This window comes from Apodemus sylvaticus, chromosome 7, assembly GCF_947179515.1.
Source record: "Apodemus sylvaticus chromosome 7, mApoSyl1.1, whole genome shotgun sequence".
NCBI lineage: Eukaryota > Metazoa > Chordata > Mammalia > Rodentia > Muridae > Apodemus > Apodemus sylvaticus.
The window spans coordinates 69258135-69281798 of record NC_067478.1 but is presented as its reverse complement, the minus strand read 5'-3'; the positions used below and the strand labels follow the sequence as shown (position 1 = coordinate 69281798).

The window sequence follows — 23664 nt, the reverse complement described above, 5'->3', positions numbered from 1 at the left end:
TGTTTTGCTTCTTAAGGACATGATGATACAACACCATGTGCGATTTTGAAAAGTATGGATAGTTTTAGCTTTCTCCAGCACCCAGTCCACCAGAGGAGCTTAGAGATTCTGCAGAGGTGCAAGGAAGAGAAGTACAGTAAGGCTTCATGTCCTCTTAATCCTGTGTTATCACATCCATTTGGAAATGGAAATCAAGAGCATTCATGAGGGTAGCATGGAGATTTTATAGGAACATGCCTTTCGCAATCCTTTATGCAGACTCTATTGCTTTCTCTTAAAATCAGCTGACATGTCTATTCTTTAATGTGGGTGACTTTGACTGTTCCGTTTCTGTGCACCACATTGTTGACTAGGTCGCCATCACTGAATTGCTTTCTAATTTGTCTTGCAAGTTTCTGATTAATTGCATAAAAATAAGCAGTATTTTTTTCTTGCTTTTTGAAAATTTTAGTGAAATGTAATTAAAGTAAAATAAGAGAACAATTTGGGAAGTCTTACATATATAGAAACTCAAGAAATTAACATAGTGATTATGATATCCAGCACTCCCCAAAGCTTTCTTGTATCTGGCTAAATTTTGTATTTGTTTATGATTGATTCCTGTATCAGCAATGTTATAATTGGGAATCTCTAGAGGATTCATTTAAGTTGACTTTAACCCCTGACTCAGACTTTCATGTCTGATATAAGGGAACTCACCACATCAGAATTTCAGCATAAAGAATAACATTCAGAATACATATCTATCTGTTTATTGTTTAAAATTGATATAAAAGATGCACTTGGTCTCCATTTCTTCCTTGGCTTTTTGTTAGTCTGCATGAAATGTGTTCTTTGATCTGCTGTGTGGTTACAATAATTGGGTATACTCCTATTGTGATAAAAATGTTTTTTTTTTTTTTAAGAAAATTAAGTCATTTGTTTATAGTAGGCCAAATTTACTCAAGGTCTGCATTGTGCATTTAATAAATTGCCACACATTTAAGTTACTACTTTTATTAGAGTTTTCTAGTTGAAACTTCATAATATTTTACTTAGTAAAAGAACAATTTAAGTGGAAGTGCTTAAAAGTAAATGCATTGAGTTCTTTCTCACTCCATTGGTTTAAGTGAATGTATAATTATAATGTCTATACATATGTATATTTCCTTGTAGGAAGAATAAAGGTAAGTCATTTTTAAAAAATGTCTTTAGAATTTATTCCTTTTTTGTTTGTTTTTTTATTAGATATATTCTTTATTTACATTTCAAATGATTTCCCCTTTCCTGGTCTCCCCCCACACTCCCGAAAGTCCTATAAACCATCTCCCCTCCCCCTGTTCCCCAATCAACCCTCTCCTGTTTTCCCATCCTGGTATTCCCCTGCACTCCTGCATCAAGCCTTTCCGGAACCAAGGGCCTCTCCTCCCTTTGATGTCCAACAAGGCCATCCTCTGCTGCCTATGCATCTGGAGCTGTGGGTAACACCATGTGTAATCTTTGGTTGATGGTTTTGTCCCTGGGAGATCTGGGCGTACTGGGTGGCTCATATTGCTGTTCCTCCAATGGCGCTACAAACCACTTCAGCTCCTTGGGTCCTTTCTCTAGCTCCCCCATTGGGGACCTTGAGCTGAGTTCAGTGCTGTCTGAGAGTGTCCCCCTCTGTATTTGTCATGCCCTAGCAGTGCAGGTCACAGCTATATCCAGCTCTGGTCAGCAAGTATTTGTGGGCATTGATAATAGTGTCTGGATTTTGTAACTGTATATGGGATGGATCACTAGGTAGGGTAGTCTCTGCTCCACACTTTGTTTCTGTATCTCCTTCTGTGGGTATTTTGTTCCCCCTTCTAAGAAGGACCAGAGTGTCCATACTTTGTTCTTCTTTCTTCTTGGGCATCATTTGATATTTGAATTGTGTCTTGGGTATTCCGAGTTTCTGGGCTAATATCCACTTATCAGGGAGTACATACCATGTGTGTTCTTTTGTGATTTGGTTATCTCACTCAGGATGATATTTTCCAGTTCTACCCATTTGCCTAAGAATTTCGTGAATTCATTGTTTTTAATGGCTGAGTAGTATTCCCTTGTGTAAATATACCACATTTTCTGTATCCATTCTGCTGTTGAGGGACATCTGGGTTCTTTCTAGCTTCTGGCTATTATAAATAAGGCTGCTATGAACATAATGGAAGATGTGTCCTTATTGCATGCTGGGGAATCATCTGGGTATATGCCCAGGAGTGGTATAGTGGGGTCCTCTGGTAGTATCATGCCCAGTTTTCTGAGGAACCACCAGACTGATTTCCAAAGTAGTTGTACCAGCTTGCAATCCCACCAGTAGTGGAGGAGTGCTCCTCTTTCTCCACATCCTCACCAGCACCTGTTTTCTCCCGAGTTTTTGATCTTAGCCATTCTGACTGGTGTGAGGTGAAATCGTAGGGTTGTTTTGATTTTCATTTCCCTGATGACTAAGGATGTTGAATATTTCTTTAGGTGCTTCTCAGCCATTCAATATTCCTTAGGTGAAAATTCTTTAGTTCTGTACCCCATTTTTTAATAGGGTTATTTGCCTCTCTGGAGTCTAACTTCTTGAGTTCTCTCTCTCTCTCTCTCTCTCTCTCTCTCTCTCTCTCTCTCTCTCTCTCTCTCTCTGTGTGTGTGTGTGTGTTATACAGGTACTTTTGGAAGCTAGTAGAGTGTCAGATTCCTTGGATCTGGAGTTATAGGCATTTGTGAACTGTCTGATGTGGGTGCTGGAAATTGAACTCAGGTCTTCCTGAAGAGCAATAAGTGCTCTTAACCACTAAGCCTTTACCCAGGTATCCCTCAACAGAAGAGTGGATGCAAAAAATGTGGTATATCTACACAATGGAGTACTATTCAGCCATTAGAAACAATGAATTCATGAAATTCTTAGGCAAATGGATGGAGCTAGAGAACATCATACTAAGTGAGGTAACCCAGACTCAAAAGGTGAATCATGGTATGCACTCACTAATAAGTGGTTATTAACCTAGAAAACTGGAATACCCCAAACATAATCCACACATCAAATGAGGTACAAGAAGAAAGGAGGAGTGGCCCCTTGTTCTGGAAAGACTCAGTGAAGCAGTATTTGGCAAAACCAGAATGGGGAAGTGGTAAGGGGTGGGTGGGAGGACAGGGGAAGAGAAAGGGGCTTATGGGACTTCCGGGGAGTGGGGGGCTAGAAAAGGGGAAATCATTTGAAATGTAAATAAAAAAATTATATCGAATAAAAAAAAAAAGAAAAGAAAAAAAAATGTGGTGCAACCACTCTGGAAATCAGTCTGGAGGTTCCTCAGAAAATTGGAAATAGATCTATCTGAACACCTTGGTGGTTTAGGCCCTGGGAGCTCTGTCTGGTTGATATTGTTGTTCTTCCTATGGGGTTGCAAAACCCTTCAGCTCCTTCAGTCCTGTCTCTAACTCTTCCATTGGGGTTCCTATGATCAGTTCAACTGTTGGCTTCAAGCATCTATTTTTGTATATGTCTGGCTCTGGCAGAGTCTCTCAGGATACAGCCATATCAGGCTCCTGTCAGCATGCACTTCTTCACATCCACAAGTGTCTGCATTAGCTGACAGTATAGGTAGGGGATGGATCCCCAGGTGGGGTAGTCTCTGGATGGTCTTTCCTTCAGAGCCATACTTCTAATGCATTGGCCTTAGGGGAACAGTGGCGATCCAAAGCATGTTAACAACCAAGTTAACTACTTTGTTACCATTGTATAAAAGAAAAAATATGTCATCATCTCAGTAGATGAATAAAAAGATTGCTATTAATCTGCACCTGTTTTTTTTTTTTTTTTTTTTTAACTTGGCAACTAAGTGCCCCCAGTTTCTACAGGTTTGCATGAAAAATCTTAGAGTAGACTTAGAATCAAGGTAAGGATCTTTCATATTACCCACTTCAATACAACAAAGACGTAGAAAAGGAATTGAAAGTGAGGAATTAGTTAATATGACTATTAAAATGGTAAAAATCTAAAAAAAAGTTTTAGAACCAAGACGTTCACGCAACAATCTTGTAGGGCACCTAATATGTACACAAAATTTATTTTTAACCCTAAATACATGAAAAATGAAGTTTACAAATGCCTTTGAGGCAGCCAGTCCTCTCCTATATTTTACACGATTGGGTCTGTGTAACAAAAGAATTTGGCAGGTGTGTCACTAATATTATTATGAAAGATTACCATTCCCATCTTTGGTATACCTTTTTTTGGTAGCTTTTATGTAACTTAGTCAGAGAAGCCACTGTTTATGTTGTGAGCAGCTCCAATGTTTCAACAGAGCCTTCAACCAATAGGTAATAAGGAAATGGGTTTTCTTACCAACTTGTGTGGATGACCTGAGAGTGACTCTTCCTTCATTCTAGTCCCAGGAGGACTGCAGTCTTGCTTGGCAGCTTGAGTACAACCTAATTAGAGACCCTGACTTAGAATGACCTAATAAGCAACTCCTAATTCTCAGTCTTTTGGAAACTGGTATAGATGAGCCTGGTAGCACACTTAAAATCTTATCTTCCTGTGGAGAGTGGCCTAGTGGTATGGTAGGACTCTTATATAGCATACCCAAAGCCCTGGATTTAATACATGGTATTGCTTAAAAAAAAAAAAGGTGGGGGGCTAAGGGGTGGGGGTTGGTGAATGGAAGGAAGGGAACAGAGGAGGGAAGGAAAACTGAATCAAATAAGAAGTACAGAAATGGATTCATGTAAACATAATATGGTGCTGAGATAGTTTAGTGGAATAAAGGATTAGCTCAACAAACTAATGGGATCGAACACCTTGGTATTTATTTGTTAAACACCTTGGTATTTATTTGTTAAAAGAGAACTCTCTTGCCATGAAAATTTACCTTGAATTGAGTCATGCTGATTTATGGATCTAAGCCATTAAATTTGTAAGAGAACTTAAGAAAAAAAAAAGATTTTTTTTTTTTTTTTTAAGGATATACTATCATCAACTAGAAGTAGAGGAAAGTGATGATAGAGTTCCCTAAATTGAAAACTTAATGCTTTCCAAATAATAATAATAAGAGAACATCGTTTGGCTGTAAATATCTGCATCTGTCAGTCAGCTGCTGGTTGAGACTCTCAGAGGATAGCCATCCTAGGCTCCTGTCTGCATGCACAACACAGCATCAGTAGTAGTGTTAGGGTTTGATGACCGCCCATGAGATGGGCCCAAGTTGGGTCGGTCATTGGATGGCCTTTCCTTCAGTCTCTGCTCCATTTTTGTCCCTGCATTTCTTTTAGACAGGAATAATTCTGGGTTAGAAATTTTGAAGGTGGGTTGGTGACTCCATCCCTCCACTGGGGGCCCTGTCTATGTAGTAGAGGAGGTCTCTTCAGATTCCTTCTTTCCACTGCTGGAATTTTCAGTTTATGTCATCCCCATTGTGTCCTCTCCCCATGTGGATACTCTCACATCCCAGGTCTCTGGGTCTTTCTATATGTTCCTCCTGACCTCCAGAGGCTGCATATTTTCATTCATTCTTCTGGCCCTCTTGGCTTCTCTCTTGTTTCTCCCCCATACCGGATACTGCCCCTTTCCTCCCCTTCACCCACATCCCTTCCTCCCTCTGCCTCCTGTAATTATTTTGTTTCCCTTTCTAAGTGTGATTGTGAAGCTTCCTCACTTGGGCCTTCCTTCTTGTTAAACTTCTTACAGTTTGCAGGTTTTATCATGGGTATTCTATACTTTTTGGCTAATATTCACTTATCTGTATTTACCATGCCCTTTGGGTCTTGATTACCTCATTCAGGATGATAACCTCTATGGAAGTGTTAGGGGAAGGATTGAAGGCGCTGAAGTGAAGGGGAAGGCAACCCTATAGGAAGACCAACTGTGTCAACTAACCCAGACCCCTGGGAGCTCCCAGAGACTAAGCCAAGAACCAAAGAGCATACATGGGCTGGCATGGGCTGGTCTGAGACCCCTGGCATATATATAGCCTTGTCTGGTTTCAGTTAGAAAGGACGTGCCTAATCCTGTAGAGACTTGTGGCCCCAGGGAAGAGGATGCCTGGGGAGGGGGTAGGGAGAGGAGAATGCAAATGGGAGGGGGAATGGGATGAAGAATTCCAGGAAAGGGGACCAGGAGGGAGGGTAACATCTGGGCTATTATTAAATAAAGTAATTAATAATGAAAAATATGTATATAGAAAAAGAGAGAATAAATGCTATACCACAGGCTGGGAAACATCTTTAATGGTTTATAATTTCAATACCCAGCTGTATACTTAGAAGCAAATATAATATAAAAATGTATACCTGTAGATTAATGTAAGGAGCATTAGTTTCTTGAAAATTATTTTTCTAGTCATGAGCATGGTTACCATTTCATTGATTTGATCATTGATTTCTTTTAGTGTTGTTTTATAATTTTCACTGTAGACATCTTTACTTATTCTGTTAAATTTATAATATTTTGATTTTATCAATGGTATTCTGGTCTTTGATCATTTACTACATTTGTATAGAAATAGAATTGATTTCTACATATAAATTTACTTTCTTGTATTTTTGCTGATTGTATTAGCTATAAAAGAATTTTGTAGATTCTCTTTAGGATAGTCTCTGTATGATTGTGTCATTTTTCATAAAGGTCTTTTGTAAAAATGCAGGATTTTTTTCCAATGATTTTAGATGTTTATATGTATATGTGTGCATATATATATATATATATATACATATATATATATAATGAAATTGATGACATTGTATTTACTGAGCCTGCAAGAAAATTTTGTTTTTAAATATTCTTTATTAAATATTTTAAATATCATAAGGAAAAAATATTCTTTGGTTTTCAGTCTATATTTGTAAGATCAATAAATCTCTTAAAGTATATGCTACATAACAGCAGTGTATTTGTTGCCAAAAAAGTGATACAAAGGGGTCATGTTAGTCATGTTTTGAGTATCAAAGTAGATGAATTTTATATATATATATTTTTTGCCTGCTTACTTTTATATTTCCTAATGTTAATGCTTAAATGAAGTAAATAAGAATTTTCCGTTGAATTTTCTATTTGGTTTCATTTAATGAAGTGCTTGTGATAGAGGACTTTCCTAGTATCTGAAATTTATCAAATGTTTAAAACCTAGTTTATTCTTGAGAAATTTTTTTCTTTAGTATTTTGAAAGTGCACTAATTTGTTTACATTTTCTACTATTTTTTCATTAGATATAACCCGAAAAAACCCAAGAACACCTCTTTCTGATCTTCAAGGCATGAACACTCTAAATGAAAAAAATCAACAGTAAGTTTGTTAAATGTTTACAAGGCAATATGAAATAAATAACTATTTCATATTTTTGGATATTGCTATATAGCTTGGCAGCCTGTGATTTCTCTGCCTCATTCTGGGTGCTAGGATTGTATGTGTGTGCCACCACACTCAGCTTTATGTTTTTGTATGTTTATGAGAATATGTTATATGCATGTTTGTGTGGGTAAGGGTGAATATATCATGGTACATGTGTGATGCTCAGAAGACAGCCTTGGATGTCAGTCCTGTGTTGTACATTTTTTGAGGTGACTGGATTTCATCAGGCTATCTGGCTCACAGGTTTCTGGAGATTGTCCTGTCTTTGCCTGTGTCTTAGCATAGGAGTACTGGGTTTATAGATGTGTTATGGCATCCAGCTTTTAAATTAGTTGTGGTGTTCATTCTCAGATTCACATACTTATGCACCGAGTGTGTAAAGCACTGAGTTGTCTCCCCTGTTCACAGATTTTGTTTTAAAATTTTATTTATTTGGGAAATGTGCATAGGATGTGTTTGAAAATGAGAGGAAAACTTGGAGGATCAATTTCTCTTTTTCACCAATGCAGGAGCCAGATATCAAACTAATATAATTAGTCTTGACAGGAAGTACCTTATTCTCTGTGCTATCTTGCTATTCCCACCCTGGGATTTCTATTCTGTTTGCTTTTTAGTTTGTTTGAGACAGTGTATCATATTGTATAGTCTGTCTTAGAGCTGGCTGTGTAACCAGAGATGATCTTGAATTTCTGATCCTCCTACTCTGAAGTATTGGGAATATAGACCTGAATCACCCCACACTAGACTTTGACAGTTTTTCATGCCTAACTTGTGTATCTGCCAAGTCATTTTTTTTCAGAGATAGTTTCTTTTGACTTGTTTTTTTCCTCTGAATAGGCCACACTTTCTGAGTATGTTGTGTGTGTGAGTGTGATTTCTAATTTTTATTTTTTGATTGATATGCAGTGAGCATTTGAACATGATAATATGGTAACTAGATATGAGATCAGTCTTCCTTTGCACATTTCATCTGTTCTTTGATTTGGTTTGTTTTTCTTTTCTTTTGCTGCTTGCTTATTTTTTCTTTCTTTTTTTAAAATTTATTTTCTAAATTCTTTGTTTACATTCCAAATGCGTTCCCCTTTCCTGGTTCCCTCCTCCCCATATATCCCATAGGCCCTCTTCTCTCCACTCACTCTCCAATCACCCTCCTCCCTTTTCTCTGTCTTGGTACTCCCCTACAATGCTGGATCAAGCCTATCCAGGAACCGAGCCCTCTCCTTACTTCTTCATGGGAGTTATTTGTTATGCTAACTGTGTCTTGGGTATTCAGGGCTTCTGGGCTAATTAATATCCACTTATCAGTGAATGCATTCCATGTGTATTCTTTTGTGATTGGGTTACCTCACTTAGGATGAAAATTTCCAGTTCCAACCATTTGCTTAAAATTTTCATGAATTCATTGTTTTTAATGGCTGAGTAGTATTCCATTCTGTAAATATACCACATTTTCTGTATCCATTCCTCCATTCAGAGACATCTGGGTTCTTTCCAGCTTCTGACTATTATAAATAAGGCTGCAATGAACATAGTGGAACATGTGTCCTTTTTATATGCAGGGGAATCCTCTGGGTATATGCCCAGGAGTGGTATAGCCAGGTCCTCCGGAAGTGTCATGCCCAGTTTTCTGAGGAACCGCCAGACTGATTTCCAGAGTGGTTGTACCATCTTACACTCCCACCAGCAGTGGAGCAGTGTTCCTCTTTCCCCACATCCCCGCCAACACCTGCTGTTTCCTGAGTTTTTAACCTTAGCCATTCTGACTGGTGTGAGGTGAAATCTCAGGGTTGTTTTGATTTGCATTTCCCTAATGACTAATGATATTGAGCATTTCTTGAGGTGCTTCTTGGCCATCCGAATTTCTTCAGGCGAAAATTCTTTGTTTAGCTCTGTACCCCATTTTTTTAATAGGGTTATTTGGTTCCTTGGGGTCTAACTTCTTGAATTCTTTGTATATATTGGATATTAGCCCTCTATCGGATGTAGGGTTGGTGAAGAACTTTTCCCAATTTGTTGGTTGCTGTTTTGTCCTTTTGATGGTGTCCTTTGCCTTACAGAAACTTTGTAGATATTTTGCAACTTGTTTGCTTTTGTTTTTGTTTTAATTTTGTTTTTTTTAGACAAGGTCTCTGTAGCTTTGGGTGTGCTGGAATTCACTGTGTAGAGTTGGCTGGCCCCTAACTCCAGAGATCCCTATGCCCCTTCCTCTAGAGTGCTGGGAACACCATGCCTGGCCTCCTTCAAGCTTTTTGTTCTGAATTGGTCAACTATTCATGTTTAAGATTGACAAGTAGTATCAGGCTGGGTGTGGGAGGCCAGCTCTTGAAAGTTCAGTGTGTTTCCCTCTCCCTTGGCTAAATTCTTCTCCACAATGTATGTCAACTAATTACTTGGATTATATAACATCAGGTATTTGCATTCTTGGAAAAGCTGGATAAAAGACTGAGTACCTCTATTTTCAATATTGCCCCTAGGGGTGTGTGTGTTTGTGTGTAATATTGCAGTCCTCTTCTCCTGTACATACTGTTGTTCAGATTACAGACTTTCTCTTTTACTCCTTGTACACATAAAGAAAGAACAAATCCTGGGAAATTAATATGCCACCCATTTTGCGAAGATTGTTCTCAATTCATTTTCTTTGTTAAGTGTTAATTCCTTTGAAATATTAGTTGTATTTTTTTAATGGCTTCTATAGAGATTTAATATACTATCTTTACCTGGAAAGCCCTTCATTAAATATTGTGCTATAATTACTGGTAATTTGTTCATTCCTCTGCCTCTAGTGCTGATAATAGCACTCAGTCTGTAGCAGCAGCTTAATATATTTGGTTGATATATCAGGAGCATATGTGTTTATGAATAAGATGTTTCAGAAAGAAATAGATATTTCATAGATTAATCTGTTCTATTAGTATTATAAATTCCAGTGGTAGCTTTTGAATGTTCTAGACAAAAAGAAAGTCATCATAGAGTCTATTATGTATCAAAACATACAACTTACATTTAATACTATGTTAATGATGTCACCTATATGATGTATTCATTTACCTGTACATTTGTATATGAATGCATCTGAATCCACTAAAATTTTTTTCTGAGTGACAGAGAGGTTTCACTTGATCAGGAGTCATTGTAATAAAACTATTCTATGCTGTTTAGTATCTTTCAATATTCCATTTCTATAATATACTATATTTTATATTAATAGAATAATATAGAGATAATTAACTTAAGCAAATTATACTAATTTTTTTCCAGTGACACATTTGATATCGCCTGGAATGTCAGACCTGGCATTCGCCAAAGCAGAGTACCAACTAGCAATACTTCCTTGCTTGATAAAGATGGGATATTTGCTAATTCAGCGAGCAGCAAACTCCTGGAAAGAGCTCATGGAATTCTCACGTCAGTATTGGTTATTAATAGACTTTTAAAAGGAGTATTTTACTAAATTTCCTTATTGAACAAACAATGAGTGATGAAGTATTATTTTCATGGATATAATGTTGATTGAAAAAGAGTAAAATGTACTTAGTTTTTAAAACTATGAGTCTAATGCATTTTATATATGATTATTTTGTTTTCTTTTTCAGTTTCCCTATTCACTAGTAAAACTCAGAAAGGGTTAAATGTGTTAATTTTAGAGAGTGGTTATTATTATTTTCTTCTAGTGAAACAAAAAGAAACAGCTTTTTTAGGATTTCCTGTCATTTTTACAATTATTATTCTTCATATCTAGCACTTGGACCGAAAAATCTTAAGCATGTTGTGAATGATAGCATGTGCAGTGTCATCTAATATATACCTTTCACTACCTGATAGAGGAACTTGTTTGGACATGAAGAAAACTAGGCATGATGTTCCATTAAATTCAAATCGATTTTAGTTGATAGCACTAATGTATTTTAGTCATTTTCTAAGTATTTATTTTAATGTGTCATAAACTAGATCTGTACCTGAATCTTTATGTAAGTATTGCTTATTAGTAATTTGCATAAGTCTTGCTGTCCTCTGGAAATGTGTCCTAACTCACTTAATTCTCTCAAGAATGCTAAGAAATAAGTGGTCTCACCTTCCACACTTTATAGTCTATCATAGTAAAACCAGGGGTTAGAGAAGTTCTACTTTGGTAGGTGGGAAATTATTCATGACAGTCCTTTATAACCTCTCAGCCTGTGTTCTAAGCATTGAGCTCTATTTACTCTTTTTCTGAGCCCTTAATAAAAAAGTTCACTTTTATTTATGAGTAGGAAAATTGAAAAGAAAAAAATTAATTTCTAAAATGAAAGTTGTTTGGTTGAAATATATGTTTTTAACTATTTATGAAATTTAGGTATATCTTAAAAATCTTAAAATGGTAGAAATAAATCTACCATTTATTTGTCAGATAAGGTTTTGTACTGAGGTCCCACATTCTCAAAAGGAGGAGTTTAGTTGCACTGAGAAGGCTCTTTTATCACTCATTTATACTGTAGGTTTTTTAGTGTCTTTCTTCTAACGAATGTTTTGTCTTTATAGGAGAAACAAAAATTTCAGGTCAAAACCTGTTCTTCCAAAGGTGAGTACTATGGAAGAAACTTTATTATTGCCTTATTGAGTACCTATTTTTTTTTATTGATATATTTTTTATTTACATTTCAAATGATTTCCCCTTTTCTGGGTCCCCACTCCCCACAAGTCCCATTAGCCCTCTTCCGTCCCCCTGTTCTTCCATCCACCCCTTCCCACTTCCCTTTTCTGGAATTCCCCTATACTCTTGCACTGAGTCTTTCCAGAACTAGGGGCCACTCCTCCATTCTTTTTGGACATCATTCAATTTGTGGATTATATCCTGGGTATTCAAAGTTTCTAGGCTAATATCCACGTATCAGTGAGTGCATACCATGATTGATCTTTTGAGACTGGGTAACCTCACTTAGTATGATGTTCTCCAGCTCCATCCATTTGTCTAAGAATTTCATGAATTCATTGTTTCTAATGGCTGAATAGTACTCCATTGTGTAAATATATCACATTTTTTGTATCCATTCCTCCATTGAAGGACACCTGGCTTCTTTCCAGCTTCTGGCTACTACAAATAGGGCTGCTATGAACATAGTGGAGCATGTGTCCTTATTGCATGCTGAAGAATCCTCTGGGTATATGCCCAGGAGTGGCATAACAGGGTCCTCAGGAAGTTGTCATACCCAGTTTTCTGAGGAACCGCCAGACTGATTTCCAAAGTGGTTGCACCATCTTGCAATCCCACCAGCAGTGGAGGAGTGTTCCTCTTTCTCCACATCCTCGCCAACACCTGCTGTCTCCTGAGTTTTTGACCTTAGCCATTCTGACTGGTGTGAGGTGAAATCTCAGGGTTGTTTTGATTTGCATTTCCCTAATGATTCATGATTTTGAACATTTCTTAAGGTCATAAGCAGACTAGATCAGGGAGAAGAAATGACAAAGACTGAAAATGACTGAATGGACTTAAGAGACACCATCAAATGGAAGAATATGCATATCATTGGTGTATCTGAAGACAGAAAAAAAGGGACAAAAACCATTTCAAAGAAATAATGGCAGGAAAGCTCCCAGGTTTAGAGAAGTAAATAACAGTCTAGAGCCAAGGCATTAGACAGTATAAATCTAATGAGACCTATGCAAGACATAGTGTAATCAAAATAGTAAGATAAAAATTTAAAAGCTGTATCTTGTTGTCTGTATATCCTATAACCTCCCCCCCCCCCAATGATCCTCCCTTTCAAAATGGAGACAAGTTGTTTGAGACAAAAGCTGAGAGAATTTAGAACATGATACATGTGCCTTGTTAGAAAGTTCTTCAAGCTGTTCATAAAGTTCAGAAGCAGTTCTTCAAGCTGCATACAATTGGTGCTTAGTAGTAACATGAAAACATAAATGAATGGTAGGGACCAAAAATCATCTGGTCCCTATGTGATGACACACTGAAGACTGTATTTTGTAACTAGACAGTTCTTACCAGATGGGGAAAAGATAGGTTTATGATACATCTCTTAGTTAGGGTTTTACTGCTGTGAACAGACACCATGACCAAGGACAACATTTAATTGGGGCTGGCTTACAGGTTCAGAGGTTCAGTCCATTATCATCAAGGCAGGAGCATGGCAGCGTCTAGGCAGGCTTGGTGCTAGAGGAACTGAGAGTTTTACATCTTCATTTGAAAGCATCTAGGCTTCTAGGCAGCTAGGATGTAGGTCTTAAGCCCGTGCCTATGCCCACAGTGACACACCTACTCCATCAAGGCCACACCTCCTAATAGTTCCACTCCCTGGGCCAAGCATATACAAACCATCACAACACAGATGCCTTCTTATGCCACTTCTAATAAGATAATATCAAAAGTCTGGGCCAGAGAAATTGGGCAATAAAAAGAAACAAAAGTTTCTTCTTTATAAAAAGAAACAAAAGTCACCCAACTTGTAATGGAAGCAGTGAAATAATCTCTGTTAGTTTGTAACATGTTATTAGAGCAATCTCTAAAAATCCTTTAAATAATTATTAGAAATAATGCCTGAATTCGGTAAAGTTTGAGAATACATATACAATGTAAAAAAAATCATGCTTTAATAGACTAACTCTACTATCTGAAAAAAAATATAAAAGCAGTTCTATTTATAATAGCACCATAAAATAGAATACTTAATAGTAAAATTAATTATGGAAGTGAAATATGTGTCTATAGAAAAATTGTAAAATATTGATGAAACAAATTAAATACAACACAGTGAATGGAAAATGAGCTTTCCTACTCCTGGCTTAGAAAAAATATGAAGATAATCTCTAGCACCTATTGTGATTGATAGATTTATATGTGGGATGCAGTCCCTATAATATTAATGTCACTTTACACAGAAGTGGGAAAAAATAGTTATATAAGTACACACAATAGTCAAAGCAATGTTGAATAAAAAGCATGAAGCTTGAGATGTCATGCTATCTGTTGCTACTTAAAGAGCCTTAGTAATTAAATGAATTAAAAAGCTGTAGTAATCAAAATTGGATTAAATACTATTTAAAATGACAGGATTGAAAGGTGAGTTAATGAGTGAAAGCATTTGTTGCATAAACCTGCGGTCCTGAGTTCAAATCCCAAGAACCCACATATGAGTGGGTATAGTATGTAGCATGCATCTATATTTCTAATGTTTGTACAGCAAGATGGGAAGTGGAGACAGAAGAATCCCCAGAAGCTCATGGTCTGTCTGGCTTATGTAGTAGCAGAATACAAAGGAACTGTTTCAAACAAGGTAAAAGTTGAAGGGTATGCCAGATCCCAGATCTAGCAAGTAAACACCTTTTCTAAAATGGCTTTGCCTTTTATCCTTCATGTAGGTGGAGTCTCATTCTGTTGATGAATGGTGGGCTTCACACCTGATTAATCAACACCAAGGAAAAGGGGCAGAGTCCTTATTAGACTAAGTACTTTTTATGGAAAAACATTTCTCACAATTGGAAATAATGAAAACTATCTGATGTTTTTTTTTATGTATTATACATACAGACACACACACAGACACACATACACACATATATGTATATATAATGTTTTCTCCTTGTCTTTAGCACTTGCTGGAGGTAAATTCTTTGAAGCATCTGACAAGACTGACTCTTCAGGATCGAATTACCAAATCTCTTCTTCATTTGCATAAGAAGAAGAAACCTCCCAGCATCAGTGCCCAGTTTCAGGTTATTTATTACCTTTTCTACTCATGCCAAATAAAATGTTTCTTTTTTTCCAGATTGTTGTTGAAAGATCAAAGTGAATTATAAGATTATTGATGTGATATGACCCGTATGCCTAAGAAGCTGTGGTATTGATTGCTTTTATGAGAAAGGGAGTTAGATTGTATTTCCAAGAATCAAAGGTTTTTCGTTAATAAAATAGGAAGTGGAGAATACGTTAAACCTAATGTAAGTAGATAGAAGGAAAAAAACATAAATAGAATTCTGTGAAGCTATAAACAGAAGAGGGGCTGAAGAGATGGCTTAGAAGTTAAGAGTGCAAATGTGCTTGTAGAGGATTTGAGTTGGGTTCTTAGCACCCACATAAGGTGACTCACAACCTTAGTCCACCTCCTAGGGATCAGGTGCTCTGGGCCTTTCTGCGCTATCGTACATAGACATAGACATATACAGAGACACAGACACACACACACAGACACACACACACAACTAAAAATACATCTTAAAAAGGAAAAAATTTTAAAAGAAAACAAAATCTAAAGACCTTTGGAGTAAAAGAAAAATTCTGATTCTTTAGTAAAAACTGATATTCCACTAGCCAGAATAACTGGGACAGATATACAAAACCAGCTATAGAAGAGAGAGCATCACTACATCCTCTACAAACATTACATTAAGGTAATGCTTCTTTTCTGAATGACTTTTAAAGCTGGTCAGAATGGAAGACTATCAGGGTAGAGCATGGTCACATATGCTATACTACCAGCACTCTGAAGGCTGACATAGGAACATCAAAAGTTAAGGTCAGCTTGAGCTGCATAGATTGTTTTAGGTAGGTCAGCTTTGAACAACCATAAAGGTCCTACCTCAAAACAGAGCTAGGAGTGGGGAACAAAATTACCCAAAATGTTCATTTGAACAAAGTTATTTAATGAATGTGAAAAACAGAGAAAAATTATTCTCTTTTTAGAGTGTTATAAAATGTATCTGCAATAATGACTATTGCCAGAGTATCTGTTTTTAAGATTAAGATTTAACTATATTAGTTATCCTCAGCAATTCTTAATTTAACCAGAATGGGAATAGACACAATTTCCTTTTCAGAAATAAAATCTATATGTATAGAAGGTTTTTTGCATATTTTGCCACACAGTTGTTTATAAGTCACTTGTTGTCAACTCTTGAGTAAAAGAGCATTCTAATGACACTGCTTTTATTGTAGGCCTCCTTAAGCAAGCTGATGGAGACACTTGGTCAAGCAGAACCATATTTTGTAAAATGCATTCGCTCAAATGCTGAAAAGGTAAAAGTATTGTATACATGACAACACATCATTTAAGTTACTTGAAAATAAAGTCTGAATTCCCTTAAAGGGAATAGCGAGGAACTGTGCATACCTTTTATACAGAAAATAATACTCCATAAATATTATCTATAGCTAGTCTTTTATTTCCATACTTATACATCTATAAGTTATTTGCGGATTTGACTCGGTATACAGTAGAATCTGAGAGGCAAGTATTTCTACCCCTTGAAATTCCAAGAGAAAAAAAATAATTATTTTCCTGTGAAAATTTTATGTACTCTTAAGGGCTACTTAATTTCCTCTGTTGGATATAGTCTATTTCTCTTGCTTAGGAATTTTACCCATACCTTTTCTATTGCAGTACCTTTAATTAGCACTTATACAAATATAATGTAAATATGTTTGCTATTTTTATGTTCATTAAAGGAAAAAAGTTTTGTATCTAAAAAGCTTAAATACAGTAGACTTTAAGTTCATCTTTCTTGATTATTTATTTGTTTACATGTGTGCACATTGCCACAGTACACATGTGGAGATCGGCGGACAGCTTGTAGTAATTATCAGCTATATTTTACTTCATTTTTAATAATTAGTCTGCATTTCTGCTGTTTTAAACGTTTTGTGTTGAGGCTGGTGAGATGGCTCAGCAAGTAAAGGCTTTCCAGCCAAGCTTATAATCTTTGTGTTCTCAGAACCCACATGCTGGAAGGAGACTGATTCTCATAAGTTGTCTTCTGACTTCCCTTGTGTGCTAGGGTATATATATATCTGCACATAAACATACACAGACACACACACACACACACACACACATGCATACACACACACTGTAGTTGAGTTGCTTTGTTATTCCATCTATGTGATGATCTACTGTAATTATAATACTAAATTTATAATCCTTTCTGAATATTAATAGCTTACAACTATGAAGTTCCTGCTTGTATTGAGGAGACTTTGCTGTTCAAAAGTTGAGTTAATAAAATGTATCAGGTCTTAGGTTACGATATGTAACATATATTTAGACATATAACACATACATATTTGCTGTTTTTAACAAAATCTCAATTATTCAGTTTTACCAATGAAGACTCAGAACCCAGATGCTGGGGTGAAAGCCTGCTAGCTCAGAGAGGCAGAGAAAGCGCCCAGCCCAGAAGGCATCTGTCCTTCTCAGCCAACATCACAGAAGGAAAAGGAAGTTCTCCATCTTCACAATGTCTCAAAAACTCCTCAAACTGAATGCCCTCCCTTCCACTTCCTGTGCATCTCTCTATCCATCCTCTTGACTTCCTCTTACTCTATTTTTTCCCTATGTTCACTCTCTGTCAACTGGCTGTTTGCTTCACCTCTTGACCAAAGGTTGATTTTATTTAATTCTGATTACAATAAACAGAAAGCTCTTGGATTAATGGTTTATGACAACTCCAAACAGGTTTTTCCATTAAAAAATAAAATACAATTTTGAGTTTCACAATGTGATTAAATATCTTACAGCATAAATTAGCGCCCATTATTATTCAACATAATTTATTCATTTGTTCTTTTTCCTTGATAGCTAGTGTGTCCCCTTTGGGATTGACTTAGAGGATTATTAAAAAAAATGTTATGAGACTGACCTGGAAGTAATATAAGAAGCTACAAATATATCTCTTTAGAGTGCTTAGAAATGTAGCTTCTGAGATTCCTAGGGGTGGTGAGCCTCTTTCCTGTGAGTGCCTATGTAGTAAAGGTGTTTAACATTCCCAGGACTACAAGGATTTATTCCCCTCTTTTTCTGTGTTTGATGCCTATGTTGTAAGAAAAGTATTACAGAAATAGTTTTTGCCTTTTATTAGGAAAATTTTGTCAGTTCTAAGCCAAGGTAACAGATGAAGTAGGTAAGTTATTTTCTTGGTGACAGTACTAGATAAACATCTTGATGAAACACAAAATTCTAGACAACCCTTGGTTAAATGTATCAGTGCTGTTAGTTTGTAGTAACTGAGCTGTGAGGTCTTTGGACATTTATATTTCTACTGAGTATTGTTGGGCCTTTGTATTTATGACTAGAGGAGCCTAGAAAGTTGATTTCTCCTTCATTACTCTAGAGTAGGAAGTCATCTTCTCTAAGTTAGGAGAAGAGCTTGTCAATTCTTCAGCTGCATCGTAACCCCTTAGTCAGTTCCTGGCTACTTAAAGTTCAGCTGTACTTTTAGGACAGATCTGAATTTGGAGATATACTAATGTTTTTCTTTGTTTTTTTGTTTGTTTGTTTTTTAGCTGCCCTTACGATTCAGTGATGCCTTGGTACTAAGACAGCTTCGGTATACTGGGATGCTGGAAACAGTTAGAATTCGCCAATCTGGATATAGCTCCAAATATTCTTTTCAGGTTATATGCTTTTATAATACACACACACACACACACCCATCACATAAATTGTTTCTCATATCTTGCTTTATATATCTATAGCTATAGATATCTTTGGGACTCATTCACCTCTTTATTTTTACTATTTTTATACAAAGTTGTAAAAGCATGAAGAGACTACTCACTCTTTTGGAAGGACAGCAGTTCTGTTGAACATAAGTCATGATTCTAATATATTACTTGGCTATCCTCATTTGATCTGAATGTTTGTTTAACCATAACTTTGTACTTTTCACACTGAGTTTTTTCAGTAATTGAAATAATTCAATGAGAATTATCTGGTCAAATAAAAGGTTTCATTTGGTTTTCATAGATAACTATGAAGCTGTAGAATGTTATTTAGCAATCTGCTCTGTGTATAAAACTTATATTGGAACCTTTTAGGAACTGTGAGTAGTTTTTGCTGTGTGAAAAGGAAAAAAAATTGTTTCTCAATTATATGTTCCAATAGCTGCTGTATTTCCTACCACCCCCTTACTAAGATTTCAGTGTCTTGCTAAATGACTTTTCTTTGGTCTTTGGGATGGCTTTCTCAAAAAGAATAACCAACTTCTGCCCTCCTTTTTTAATTCAGTTTCCATTTGATAGCATAATGTTTTAAACTTGTTATCTTTCCTTCTACTGGTTTTAAAACTATATTTTTAAAAGATGTTTTCAGTTTTATTTTATGTTTATGGATGTTTTGCCTGCATGTATAACTATGCACCATGTGAGTATAGTTCCTTTGAAGGGCAGAAGCAGGTGTCACATTCTCCTCAATGAGCTACTGATTGTGGTTAGCAGGTGTGTAGACACCTGGACTATAACCTAGACCTTGGAAGAGTGTCCAGAGTTCTTAATCACTGAGCCATCTTTCCTGTCCTTCCTATTTGTAATATTTTTAAGTAACACTTTGTCTTGTTCACCCTACTTTTTATTAATTAATTTTGTTCTTTGACAATTTCCCACATGTATATAATTATTTCTGGTTATTCCCATATCTACTCTCTCTTATCAGTTTTCTATCCCTCCAAGTTTACTTTGTACTTTTAAAAGAATAAGAAAACAGGCTCACTGCTCTCTTACAGTGTATTCTGATATTTTTCTCCATTACCTCGCTTTAAATAAAGTTTTATTTTTATTTAAAGACTGAGAAACCCATCAATAAAATGATAGTCTGTTTAGGGCATAGTACTCATGTAGTACTATGGTACTTTGTGGTCTGATACCATTTTCTTTTTATTTTCAGGATTTTGTGAGCCACTTTCATGTTCTTCTTCCCCAACATATTATTCCATCTAAATTTAATATTCAAGATTTCTTCAGAAAAACAAATATTAATTCTGAAAATTATCAAGTTGGAAAAACCATGGTAAGTCGTTATTTGGCCTTAGTCAAAATTGAGATCATTTTATATTTCAATAATAATACCTATCTTTGTCTATTACTTTTATGAAAAGATAGTTTGCATAAGGTTATTACAAGGAAATTGATGATTTTTTGTTTACATTTCTCTCTCTCGCTCTCTCTCTACCTACTTACCTACCAACCTCTCTCTCTCTCATTACTTGTCATCTTCCTTTCTATGTCTGTCTGTGTATACATGTCTTTTATCTGTCTATCTACCTACCTTCCTTTCTGTATCTTTTCTATATTCTGTCTTCAGTATTACTTTGACAATGTTAAGCTGCTGTTTTTACTCTATTTTAGTCATTCTATTTAACTTATTCTACCCATTTATTAAAATCACTTAAATATCCTGCTTTCTTTATGTTGACCTCATGCTCAGTTATAATCCCAATGGTCTCCCCATTAAATTTATATATCTTCCTCACTTCTTCTGACTGATCCTCCTTATTGTCAGGGCAACTATACTGCATACCTCCAGTCTAAACACTAGATAGAAATACCAGGAATATCACTTATTCATGACCATTCTTAGCTACATAGAAATTCAAGGTCAGTTTGGGCTTCAATGACCATTTGTCCCAAAACATAAGACAAAATGACACCCACTTCCATACTGTAGCTTCATAATATCTAACAGTTCTTTGTAAAGATTAATCATTGTGTTGTTTTAATTATCTTAACTTCTTATGTTGCTCAGGTAAGATCATCTATTTCCAGTCCTTAGTAGTTTACTCTTCAACTCCTGTTATATAATATCTGCCTGCTCCTAAAGATGAACTGTAGTTCTATTTCAAAGAGATATGTCTAATTTATATTATTTATTATATGTACCTGCTTTTGGTTCTGGGGACTAAGAAGCCTTTAATGTGCACCAGCCTTTAGGTTATAATCACTTTTTTTTTTTTTTTTTTTTTTTGGTTTGCTAAAAGTTCCTTAGTTTCTCTTTTTTCCTTTCTGTTTTTATTTTTTTATTCGATATATTTTTTATTTACATTTCAAATGATTTCCCCTTTTCTGGGCCCCCACTCCATGAAAGTCACATAAGCCCTATTCCCTCCCCCTGTTTTCCCATCCACCCCTTCCCACTTCCCTGTTCTGGTTTTGCCCTATACTGCTACACCGAGTCTTTCCAGAACCAGGACACTCCTCTGTTCTTTTTGTACCTCATTTGATGTGTGGATTATGTTTTGGGTATTCCAATTTTCTAGGCTAACATCCACTTATTAGTAAGTGCATACCATGATTGATCTTTTGAGACTGGGTTACCTCACTTAGTATGACGTTCTGCAGCTCTATCCATTTGTCTAAGAATTTCATGAATTTATTGTTTCTAATGGCTGAATAGTACTCCATTGTGTAGATATACCACATTTTTTGCATCCATTCTTCCGTTGAGGGATACCTGGGTTCTTTCCAGGTTCTGGCTATTATAAATAGGGCTGCTATGAACATAGTGGAGCACGTATCCTTATTACCTGCTGGAGAATATTCTGGGTATATGCCCAGAAGAGGTATATCAGGATCCTCCCGAAGTGACATGCCCAGTTTTCTGAGGAACTTCCAGACTGATTTCCAGAGTAGTTGTACCAATTTGCAACCCTACCAGCAGTGGAGGAGTGTTCCTCTTTCTCACATCCTTGCTAACACCTGCTGTCTCCTGAATTTTTAATCTTAGCCATTCTGACTGGTGTAAGGTGAAATCTCAGGGTTGTTTTGATTTTCATTTCCCTAATGACTAATGAAGTTGAGCATTTTTTAAGATGCTTCTCAGCCATCCGAAGTTCTTTGGGTGAAAATTCTTTGTTTAGCTCTGTAACCCATTTTTTAATAGGGTGATTTGGCTTTCTGGGGTCTAACTTCTTGAGTTCTTTGTATATATTGGATATTAGCCCTCTATCTTATGTAGGGTTGGTGAAGATCTTTTCCAAATTTGTTGGTTGTCGATTTGTCCTTTTGATGGTGTCCTTTGCCTTACAGAAACTTTGTAATTTTATCAGGTCCCATTTGTCTATCCTTGATCTTAGAGCATATGCTATTGGTGTTCTGTTCAGGAACTTTCCCCCTGTACCCATGTCCTCAAGGGTCTTCCCCAGTTTCTTTTCTATTAGCTTCAGAGTGTCTGGCTTTATGTGGAGGTCCTTGATCCATGGAAAAATCTCCCATGCTCATGGATTGGCAGGATTAATATAGTTAAAATGGCCATTTTGCCAAAAGCAATGTGCAGATGCAATGCAATACCCATCAAAATCCCAACTCAGTTCTTCATAGAGTTAGAAAGAGCAATTCTCAAATTCATCTGGAATAACAAAAAACCCAGGATAGCTAAAACTATTCTCAACAACAAAAGAAATTCTGGGGGAATCAGTATCCCTGACCTCAAGCAATACTACAGAGCAATAGTGTTAAAAACCACTTGGTACAGTGACAGGCAGGCGGATTAATGGAATAGGATTGAAGATCCAGAAATGAACCCACACTCCTATGGCCACTTGATCCTTGACAAAGGAGCTGAAAACATCCAGTGGAAAAAAGATAGCCTTTTCAACAAATGGTGCTGGTTCAACTGGAGGTCACCATGCAGTAGAATGTGAATTGATCCATCCTTATCTTCTTGTACTAAGCTATGATCACTTTACAAACTTTTTAAGATCTATGGTTTTTAGTTTTCCCCTTAATCCAAAATTTTCATAAGTTGTGACACACTATCCAGTGGTACCCTGTTCTTTTACAGTAATATTTTTTCCAGATGAGAGGCAGTAATGTAGCATAATGATTTGACAGTAGAAACTTGGTGCTATTCTCACTTTCCCATGTTCTCTCTCATGTACAAGTATCCTTTTCTCAGTTTGAGAATAATTCCTTTAGTTCAGGTGATAGAGCCATTATCAGTACTTTGTTTGCATTTCTGCCGTTATATGTGTTCTTCCTGAAAGCTTACCACAGAAATAATAGGGCAGGAATAATTTTTCATTTTTTTCTTGAACGTCATTCCTTGTCTGTCTTTTTTTCTTATAGGTCTTCCTAAAGGAACATGAAAGGCAGCACTTACAAGATCTGCTTCATCAGGAAGTGCTTCGCAGAATTGTACTACTGCAACGGTGGTTTAGGGCCTTGCTCTCTCGGCAGCAGTTCCTCCATTTGAGACAGGCATCTGTTATTATTCAGGTGGGATGAGAAAGGGATTCTCTGTATGAAAGTGACTTTTTTTCACCTTCATTTATTAACTAGAACCATTTTACTTTGAAACATTTCAATAATAATGAAACTTTAATTATGAGAATGAATCATGCTTCTTTTTTTTCCTTTTTATATAGTCTTCTCTCGTATATTACATTCCAACTGCAATTTCTCTTCCCTCCTCCACCTCATTCTCGTAGAACCACCTGCTCCCACCCTTAGATAAGAGTGGCCATCTAGGGACATCAACCAAATATAGCATAGCAAGCTATAAATAGGACCATGTACTTCATCTCACATCAAGGCTGGACAAGGCATTCCACTAGGAGAAAAAGAGTCCCAAAAGCAG

General features: G+C 36.4%; 1 protein-coding gene across 7 annotated transcripts in view; it reads left to right on the top strand.

Annotated features, from left to right (window-relative positions):
• The window catches only part of Myo9a (myosin IXA), a 229491-nt gene that overhangs the window by 119224 nt on the left and 86603 nt on the right, over positions 1-23664 (top strand). For all 7 annotated transcript variants that reach the window (XM_052188139.1, XM_052188138.1, XM_052188141.1 and 4 more), the window contains 9 exons: positions 17-136; positions 7192-7267; positions 10592-10738; positions 11852-11891; positions 14915-15037; positions 16257-16337; positions 18600-18710; positions 19978-20100; positions 23154-23303. In XM_052188139.1, coding sequence (XP_052044099.1) covers positions 17-136; positions 7192-7267; positions 10592-10738; positions 11852-11891; positions 14915-15037; positions 16257-16337; positions 18600-18710; positions 19978-20100; positions 23154-23303 — 971 coding nt within the window. The remainder of the gene's footprint in view (positions 1-16; positions 137-7191; positions 7268-10591; positions 10739-11851; positions 11892-14914; positions 15038-16256; positions 16338-18599; positions 18711-19977; positions 20101-23153; positions 23304-23664) is intronic.